Source organism: Pseudomyrmex gracilis, unplaced genomic scaffold (assembly GCF_002006095.1).
Source record: "Pseudomyrmex gracilis isolate BER0280 unplaced genomic scaffold, ASM200609v1 scaffold_3157, whole genome shotgun sequence".
In the NCBI taxonomy this organism is placed as follows: domain Eukaryota; kingdom Metazoa; phylum Arthropoda; class Insecta; order Hymenoptera; family Formicidae; genus Pseudomyrmex; species Pseudomyrmex gracilis.
The window spans coordinates 1-10,266 of NW_018023741.1; the positions used below are offsets into that span (position 1 = coordinate 1).

Consider the following 10,266-nt stretch of genomic DNA (forward strand, 5'->3'; position numbering starts at 1 on the left):
CTGAACTGCTGAATTGCTATCTGCGCATGCATCGTCGCGCACGTACATAAGTATATAGGCAATGATTGGATGAACTCTCCTTATCGTCAAAATCAACCAATGAAACCCGCATTCCACAGTACCCCCATTGTACATAGATTTTGTAGCCATTTACTACGCTGAAATCACGCGAGCTAGCGGTCTAGTGTAGTATATAGATAGAATCTGTGGCTGAAACCGTCGTAAAAAACTACAATAGGATGGCCGCTCTCAGGTTTCTCTCTGGTAACATATTGTAGTTCAAAGAAAAATAAGATGATCTTTGATTATTTATGTGCAATGTCGAGAGAAAATGAAATTACTATACAAAGATGTTTTTTTCGGGTTTGAATCGCGTTAGCGTCATTTTTTTTTTTTTTTTTTTTTTTTTTTTTTTTTTTAATAGTTTTTTATAGTTTTTTTTATATTTTTTTATAGCAGTATCAGGCTGCTCTTTAAACCCTGATGAAGTGAGCTGTAATGTTCACGAAACGTCGGTATAAAAATGACACTAACGCGGTTCAAACCCGAAAAAACATCTTTGTATGTTAATATTACACACCGCGAAAGCATCAAATAATGTAATTACTAGTAGAGAAAAATTCTCGTATATAAAAAGTATTCTATATTACTAAGATATTTTGTATTCAAGATTTTTTCGGCAAAGTGAAAGATCAAATCGGACAAAATTAAATTATTATTAAAAATGGTCTTTTTCTTCAAAAGATTACTTTAATTACACGTACATTTTTTTATAGAATGAGATATCTCGATTGCACTTGTTAATACAAATTAACTAAATGTGACGCAAATAGACAACGTCCTAATTTCACGCACGTTTCTCGCACATTTCCGTCCCGTTATTGATTCAAATGCGCAAAACACCGAGCAATGACGACGCGAGACGCGACAATTACGGAAATGCGGACGGGATCGTTAGTGGTATGACGAGCGAGCTTCCTTGTCGACGTGTTCGTTTGAAAAATCCAACACAAAGCTCTCGGAAGTAAAACTGTACTTATCCAGTAAAACTTGGGCAGTATGGTTATACTAAATATTTCTTTGTGACTAATCGCTTCGGAGGGTGGAACGATCGCCTCGCAAGGCGCATCCTTCAAAACACCTTCCGAACACGAGCGTGCAAATACGGAACTCGCAACGCTGTGCAAGGTAAAGACACCATACATAGGTAAAAACATACTCTTCAAGTTTTTATAAGTATTTTACATTACATTTTGTATCGTTTCTGTTTGGTAATTATTCACCGGAACTATAAAGTCACATATAACATTACACATTCATACAAAATAGAACAAAAAATGAAGCACAAACAAAAGAATATTTAAAAACATTAATAATATTAATTATTGTTTCGTGCTTGTTGTATTATGTTTAAATAAAAAGATAGAGAGAAAGCAATAACGATCTACACCTGATGTTCGGGTAAAATTAAAGAAGAACTTTACCCGAACATCAGGTGTATCGTTATTGCCTTCTCCCTATCTTTTTATTAATAATATTATTATTTATTTATATGTAATCAAAATATTTTTCACTTTGTAATGTATCTTTTTGGAAAGCAACACAATTAATCTCGCAAATATGCATTTAATTCAAACTTTTACAGTGTTTTTTTTATGCATACATAGGTGTATCCCGTGAGCCCTGCGGCAGGGCCGGGTGCGGCGCGATCGGTATGGGAACTAAGTCCCGATCCCGACATGGTCGGGCATCTACCAAACAATCCAATATCAGCTCACCAGAATCACGGCTCAGGCAAGGGTATGCGGCAAGGCAGTCGTCCCGATGATACCATCTACACCGACGAAAGTGCTAGTCACAGTCTCACTGATGAGACTAAACAGATCTTCGAGTTGCTCAGAGCCGGGTTAGATAATATTTGATATATATATATTCGATTCCCAAAAACTTATTTTTGCTTAGCATAAAAAAATTTATCTGAAAACAGAAGAATTACAGAAGTTAAAGAACCTTTATAAAGATTTATTTGTTATTGTAGTAAAATCGAGGCAGTCGAAGAATTGATTGAGAAAGCCGGGTTGAATGTGCTCAGCGCACGGAACGAGTGGGGTTATACACCTGCTCATTGGGCTGCCTTGGATGGCAATATGCAAGTTAGTTTATGAATATGTGTGTATATATGTGTGCGTGCACACACACACACACACACACACACACACACACACACACACACACAGAGAGAGAGAGAGAGAGAGAGAGAGAGAGAGAGAGAGAGTGAGAGAGTGTGTGTGTGTGTGTGTGTGTATGTAGTAAACTGTCGGACGTCAGAAATGATTCTCGTCCGGAATCGGNATATATATATATATATATATATATATATATGTATATATACAGAATGTATAAAAAGTACCGGTACCGCAAAAAATCTCGAAAACTAGGCTTTTTACGAAAAAGTATTTCAGATAAAAGTTGTAGGGTTTTAAAGGATCTATTTATTGGTCTTATCAGTTTGACCTTGAATGACATCTGATATTTGATGCTTTCGCGGTGTGTAGTATTAACATACAAAGATGTTTTTTCGCGTAGTGTCATTTTTATACCGACGTTTCGTGAACATTACAGCTCACTTCATCAGGGTTTGAAGAGCAGCCTGATACTGAGGGCAGCTATAATCTGCAATTAAAAAAATAGGGAGTTTCATTTAAAAAAATCGATGTGACCTTGATCTGACCTTAACAATGCTGGTCACACTGATACAATCAGTAAATAGATCCTTTTAAACCTTACAACTTTTATCAGAAACACTTTCGTAAAATGCCTAGTTTTCGAGATTTTTCACGGTATCGATACTTTTTATACACTCTGTATAATAAATTATAGATATAAATAGATATACATATAATAAATTTCAACATGTTTGTGTTAAAACTTATAAAGCGCGTTGAAAAATTTTTCTAATAGGTGATGAGATATTTGATAGAACGAAGTGGACCTGTTGATTTACCTTGTCTCGGTACACAAGGACCTAGACCGATACACTGGGCTTGTCGGAAAGGTCACAGTGCGATAGTGCAGTTATTATTGACGGTATATACAAACAAAAACAGTTCTAAAGCTGATTGAAAAAAAGTTGTGCACTCATCTTATATAGCATCGCGGTTCTTTCAGGCAGGAGTTGCAGTCAATGCAGCAGATTTTAAAGGTCTAACGCCCCTGATGACCGCTTGCATGTTCGGCAAATTCACAACGGCCACTTTCCTGCTAGGATCCGGCGCGCAAGGGCACCTGACCGACATAAACGGCGACACCGCGCTGCATTGGGCTGCATACAAAGGCCATGCAGAACTGATTAGACTGTTGATACACAGTGGAATGGATCTAGAGAAGCCAGATTATTTTGGCTCGACGCCGCTTCATTTGGCCTGTCTGTCCGGTAATATCAGCTGCGTGCGGATTCTCTGCGAGAAAAGCAAAATCGAATTGGAGCCACGCGACAAAAATGGCAAAACACCGTTGCAGTTGGCCAGGAGTCATCGTCACTGGGAAATCGTGCGCGTTCTGCAAGCGGAACAGAAACGTCGAACGAAGTGTATACCATCTATCAGTGAGCTGTGGTTCGTAGTCATATTATATTCTCTATAAAGTACAAAAATATATTAGGAAACGAATATATATAAAAGGAACACTCAGAAATATAAAAAAATACGTTTTTAAGGACGTTGTTGTTTGGCGGAGCCGGCAATAGCAAAACACCGCTGCTGTTTTTCCTAATGTCTGTCCTGCTGTGGAGATATCCGATGTATCTATTGAAATGTATTCCGTTGACATGGCATCATCTGCTGGGCAAGCACTACTGTTTCATTTGCTGGAACATTCTCATGTGGATCTCGTGGATCGTAGCGAATAGAAGAGACCCTGGTTACGTGACACAAAATAACGACAGTTATTATAGAGTGATAAAACAGGTTTTATTGCACGCGTTACAAAATAATCGTAGCGGGCGACTGTTGTGTTGCCCAACTTGTATTATTACAACTATGTCATTTCAGATTCCATGTTTTGATAAGTGGAAAAAACGAAACGTTTTGCTGTCGCGATTGTGCCATAGTTGCAAATGCTTTACGCCTCTTCGCGCGGAACATTGCAGGATTTGCAACAGATGCGTCACGTATTTTGATCACCATTGTCCGTTCGTTTACAATTGCGTCGGCCTGAGAAATAGGTACTGACAAGAAGAATGTCCGATGTGTGACCAATCGATTTCGTCGAAACTTTTTGTATCGATAGGTCACTATGTCAAGTGTTATAGGGTAAATGCATAAGAAGCACTACTCAAGCGTTCACGAGAAAATTGCAATTAAAAGTTTTCGAGCGACATAAGTAGATATGAAATAGAGCGTTTTACCAAAGTGCGTGTGGCGCAGCGGTAGTGCGCTAGACTAGTGGTAGCGGTAGAACGCTGCTGATTCGAGTCTCGGTAAGTAGTTTTTTTTTTTTTTTCAAATACAATTAATTTGTGTAATATAATGCAATTATTATTCAAAATAAATGTGATAACAAATTATTTATTGTATTTATAATTAATAATAACATCGGAAGAGTCAATGCTATATAAATAAATGAGAAACGTGTTTTATTTAACTGCAAGAAGACACATTACATGTTGCTGGATGAAATTTATCATATAAACAATAAAAACAATATTTTTGTCGACAATGTGTCGCATCGTACAAACGCTGCAGTTTTACAAGGTGGTTTTAAAATAAAAGGTGGTTTCTAATCGGAAACAAACTTCATTTAAATTCATGAAAATTTCTCTTTTATCTGTTAATTTGGACGCAAACCATGCATATCTTAACATATTTGTAAAAATTGGAGCGGACAATTGATGATATATAATAGAATGAATTTTGATACAATCCTCGCGAGATAATATTTCACGCTGGTGTTCTAGAATCTACGCGTAGCAACAAGACTAAATTAGGCAATAGTCACAACGTAAAATATCGATTTTCAATACAGGCAGTAAATCAAAACGCAGAAAAGATTGTTTTCTACCTGCTTCAAAAGTAATGGTCGAATACTATAAGAACATGTGGCTGCTTTACAAAACACGTTTCACATTTATTCGTACAGCACTGACTCTTCGATGTTATTATTAATTATAAACACAATAAATAATTTATTAATTACATTTATTTTGAATAATAATTGTATTATATTATACAAATTAATTGTATTAAAAAATAAAAAAATTACTCACCGAGACTCAAACTAGCAGCGTTCTACCGCCACTACTAGTCTAGCGCGCCACCGCTGCACCCTCTTCAGTAAAACGCTCTATTTCATATTTACTTATGTCGCTCGAAAACTTTTAATTGCGATTTTCTTGAACGCTTGAGTGCATCTATGCGTTTACCCTGTAACACTTGGCATAGTGACCTATCGATACAAAAAGTTTTGACGAAATCGATTGGTCACACATCGTGCATTCTCCTTGTGAGTCATATCCGCGACTTGTTCGAGTTTTTAAATATTTTGTCCGTCCTCAGAATGTGGTTCTTTCTGTTCGTTATGTGTATGACGATAAACTGCTCCTTCACCGTGTACTTTGCGTGTCACTGCATAGTGATCGAAGGAATTCAACTGCTTTACATTCTTGCCGTGTTGGAGGCTCTTGTTTTTTGCGGACTTGGCTTGATTCTAACGTTCTTTTCGGTAAATATGTAACATTATTTATATAACACACTTTCAACACGAAAGTTTTCTATTCATTATTCTTTCACAACAGGTGCTGCACGCTTGTATGAATTTGACTACCAACGAAATGTTCAATTACAAAAAATACTCATACTTAAAAGACAAGAAGGGCAAGTATCTGAATCCCTTCAGTCGAGGACCTATGTTTAATTTCATCGAATTCTTCCTTTGTCCGCCGGATCGTGAAGCAAATGATTTTCAGCATTATCATATTTTTTCGGAGGACATTATGCAATAATGAATAATGTACGGATTTGCAAATGATTTGTTTCGTGCACTTTTCGCGGAGAAGTGAGTCAAGTGCGATCATTATTACTTGCGCATAAATAATATACTGCTTTTATTTTTGCACTACATGTACGTACATTTGCACGCATAAAACATATATATATATTCCTATCAGGGTACATATATATATATATATATATATATACATATATATATGTACCCTGATAGGAAAACATTTACAAAATTATGTGGCAAAATCTTGCACTAAAATTGTAATTTGCAATTATATAGATATATTGTAGGAAATAGATGTAAAAACATTGATCTTTTATAAAATATTTGTAGTTGTTTGCGAAATTACTTTCCAAATACTATTTCGGCAAAAGAAGTAACGATATGGCGAATCATCTTAGCAGTATATTTGCAAAATTAATTTCAAAAAGAAATTGTTCAATACTTGAGAAAAAAATTTCAGCTATGTGATGTTTAAAATATATAAAAATATAATTGCATATAAAGAAATCAACGTAATTCATATATACAGGGTGTCCGACAATTACTTTAACATCTCTCGTAGACAGATAGAAGGAGTAAAACTGAGTCGTAAAGTCCTGAACCATTTTTTCTATTACATATAATAAAGGAGTAATTATTGAATAAATCAAGCCAATCAGAGCCGACCTTTAGCCGGGCTCACGTCAGTGAGCCGCGCGGACGCTCACGCACACCAGACGTGTGGTTCACTGACGTGCGTTCGGCTAAAGGTCGGCGCTGATTGGCTTGATTTATTCAATAATTACTCTTTTATTATATGTAATAGAAAAAAATGGTTCAGGACTTTTCGACTCAATTTTACTCCTTCTATCTGCCTACGAGAGATGTTAAAGTAATTGTCGGACACCCTGTATACTTATGGAAATGCATAACGACTTTTTCGGAATTTTTGACAAATATTATTTACAAAATTTTATTTCGACTAAACTGTTGCGTTATGGCGAATCATCTTAGTGCAATCATTACAGGATTGTCGTTATTCATGATGCCATTTTTGTGCAATATTTTCACAATTTGCCTATTAGGGTATATATATATCCAAACTGTCAAGACCTTGCTGGGCGCAGACTGCAATAGCGATCATAAGTTTCTGCGGCTAAAATATAAGACTAAGCTTTCTGTAGAGTAAAAAAGACTATTATCAAAAAATTTCCATCAATAAGTGACGCGGATGCTCTGAGAAACAAGATGGAAGAGAAAAAAAACTAACGCCAGTAGTGGCGAGCATAAACAACTATACCCCAGACGAGCTATGGAAACAAGTAGAAAGAGTCATCGTAGAGGCGATAAGAGAAACACAGCCAAAACCGAGTCAACATAAATACCCATGAATATCACAGGAAACTTTGGAGTTAATTGAGGAGAGGAGATCGCTGAGCAGACAAGGCTTAGATAAAAATGCGATCGCAACACGATACAGACGTCTCTCATCCCTTATCCAAAGGAAATGCAGGCAAGATAAGAATGCATATTTAAACAACTTATGCATCGAGGCGCAGAAACATGCCGATAAACTGCAGCCTCGTGAACTGTTCAAAAAATCAGATGCATCACGCATAAATTCAAACCCAAAAACTGGGTTATACTTGATAATAATAACAACTTAATCACAGACCTCGACAGAATAATAGAAGAATGGCGCAAATACTGTGAACAACTATACGATAATGGTCTCGATAATGAAACAATAAACGCTGAAGTCCGTTGCAACGCGAAACCTAGCACTATGATAGAAAAGGTAGAAGCTGCCAGAAAGCAAAGTAAGAATAAAGCACCGGGCTTCCGTAGATGCGATACCTGCGGAAGTCTTTATGGAAACAGGCAAGACGGCGTAAGGGCCGTGCATCACCTGTGTCAGCTTGTATGGACAACGACAGAGTGGCCGAAGGACTGGATCACTTCGGTTATTGTACACCTTCACAAGAAAGGATCCACCACTCAATACAACAACTATAGGCTAATTGCTCTAATATCTCATGCGAGCAAAATTTTATTGCAGGGAATACGCTCTAGGCTGGATCGGTTTATTAGCTGGCAAATCGCTTCTGAACAGGCAGGCTTTGTCAGAGAACGAGGAACAAGGGAACAAATACTAAACATACACCAACTTATCGAAAAGGCAAGAGAATTCAACACTTCCATGTATCTCCGTTTTGTAGATTATGAAAAGGCTTTTGACAACGTACAATGGCACCGACTTTGAGCGATTCTGGAGGATGAGTGTCCTAAAACACTTAGTAACGCTGATCATTAACCTGTACAAAAACAGCCAGACGATTGTGCGGTTGGACTATGTTTATGGTGACCATATTTTTTTGGAGAAAATAAAGGACAACTTAGAAATTGTTTCATATTAAAGAGCAAATTTGTTTGTTTAATTAAAATTAAAATCCTTTTTAACACTTCTTATAAAATATATATAAGTATATATATAATATATAGCATTTTCAACAATTATATTACTTAAATATTATTACTTTAAAAAATATCATATTATCATAAAAATACACCCAGCAAACATTTTGGTTACAAAATCATATCCATCTGTGTCCTCAGTAGGATATGGTTTGGTAACCATGTCTGTCAACATGTGAAATGTCAAAATGCGATCAAAATGATGACAGTCTGCCACAAGCAAAGCCAAATTATCGCCAAAGTGAAGCCAAAATCCGGAATAGGTTTGGTCATCGTCTGTTGGCACCAAATTGCAAACAGTCCGCACGTATACACGAACAGACCTGCTTGGCGTTTGGTGGCAATCTGTCGTCAATGCGTTTAACAGATCGACCCGACTTTTGTCGTAAACAGATCTCTGGTATGGTTTTGCGAACTGTTTGGTCACAGTATTGCTAAAAGCAAATCTGCTTGCAATCGACCATCTATTTGTTGTCAATTTCACTGACATATATGGAATCGTTTTGACCGTAATACTCTCATGTATTTATCAACAGAGTTGTTGCGTTTTTTCTTTCTGTGTGCTAACAGTTTTGGCAGTGTTTCCGTATTGTAGCATTTTTACAAAGAGTTTCTATTGCCAAGGTCTGCGCCGAAATTGTCAAGAACAAAAATTGTTTGCTGGGTATTATTAGTCAAAAAAATTTAATAGTGATACTTTTCAAAAGAATGAACTTTTTTGAATAAATCAGGTGTCTGTTTTAAAAAGTCATAAAACTGTATACAGTTCATATCAAAGTTGCATTTGATATAAATGCATGCTTCCAATGGCCACGTTCAGCAGACTGAGCAGATCAGTGATCGCTTGGTGATTCTTTAATATGATTGAATCTTGCCTTTAGATCTTTAATGGATCTAAGTGTAGAAACCAATCATATTGAAGAATCACTAAGCGCTCACTGATCTGCTCAGTCTGCTGAACATGGTCAATGTTTCAATTTTGTAGTAATCAATACATCGATACATCGATATCGACTACTATCGAATGTCATTAGCAACCGATACACAATCATTCATTTATTGTCAACAAATATATATCTTGTTCAGTTGTGTATCAGGCATTCCAAGTTCATTCATGTAATCATTCACACGTTCAAATAAACCGACTCTAGTTTTATTAAAAAGAACAAAGTTAATTTATTTTTGTGAGTGAACAAACATAACAGTTTTTGGCGACGAGGATTATGGAAGGTCTCCGTGAAATTTTAACGCCGTTGTTGCAACAGCAACAGCAGCAGTTTCAGCAGCAACAGCAGCAGTTTCAGCAGCAACAGCAGCAGTTTCAGCAGATGATGCAGCAGCAGTTTATTGCTCAGCAACAGGAATTTGCGAAACAAATTGCCAAGATTCTCAATGCTCCTTCATCCGCACCTGTAGACCTGGAAACTAAAATAGATGCGTTAGCCAATGCAATCACAGAATTTATTTACGATCCGGAGAATGGTTTGACTTTTGATGCATGGTATGTACGTTACCGAGGATTATTTTCCGTTGATGCCCGAGCATTGGACGACGCAGCAAAGGTCAGATTACTCCTACGTAAATTAAGCATGACAGTTCANACGAAGTATGTTAACTACATCTTGCCAAAAGAATATACAGATTTCGATTTTACTGATACAATTAAAAATCTTACCGAAATGTTTGGAAAGAAAATATCGCGTTTTCATCAGCGATATAATTGCATTAATGCGTCGAAATTAGATCAACACGATTTCTTAACATATGCTGGCTTGGTTAACAAACGGTGTGAAGAGTTTCAAATCTCAA

General features: G+C 36.7%; 1 protein-coding gene across 1 annotated transcript; it reads left to right on the top strand.

The window, feature by feature from the left end:
- The first annotated feature begins 801 nt into the window (after positions 1-801).
- On the top strand, positions 802-6,203 carry LOC109863099 (probable protein S-acyltransferase 23). Its single transcript, XM_020443288.1, has 9 exons — positions 802-1,188; positions 1,668-1,906; positions 2,039-2,153; positions 2,962-3,087; positions 3,169-3,614; positions 3,716-3,965; positions 4,050-4,222; positions 5,553-5,718; positions 5,792-6,203. The coding sequence occupies exons 2-9, from the start codon at positions 1,740-1,742 to the stop codon at positions 5,996-5,998; spliced, it is 1,650 nt and encodes a 549-aa protein (XP_020298877.1). The 5' UTR covers positions 802-1,188; positions 1,668-1,739; the 3' UTR covers positions 5,999-6,203.
- Positions 6,204-10,266: the final 4,063 nt, after the last annotated feature.

Excerpts from the sequence above, each read along its gene's own strand:
- LOC109863099 (XM_020443288.1), top strand. The coding sequence starts at position 1,740 with ATGGTCGGGCATCTACCAAACAATCCAATATCAGCTCACCAGAATCAC. Across the intron at positions 3,615-3,715 it reads CCATCTATCAGTGAGCTGTG|GACGTTGTTGTTTGGCGGAG; the intron begins GTTCGTAGTCAT and ends TACGTTTTTAAG. Across the intron at positions 5,719-5,791 it reads TGATTCTAACGTTCTTTTCG|GTGCTGCACGCTTGTATGAA; the intron begins GTAAATATGTAA and ends CTTTCACAACAG.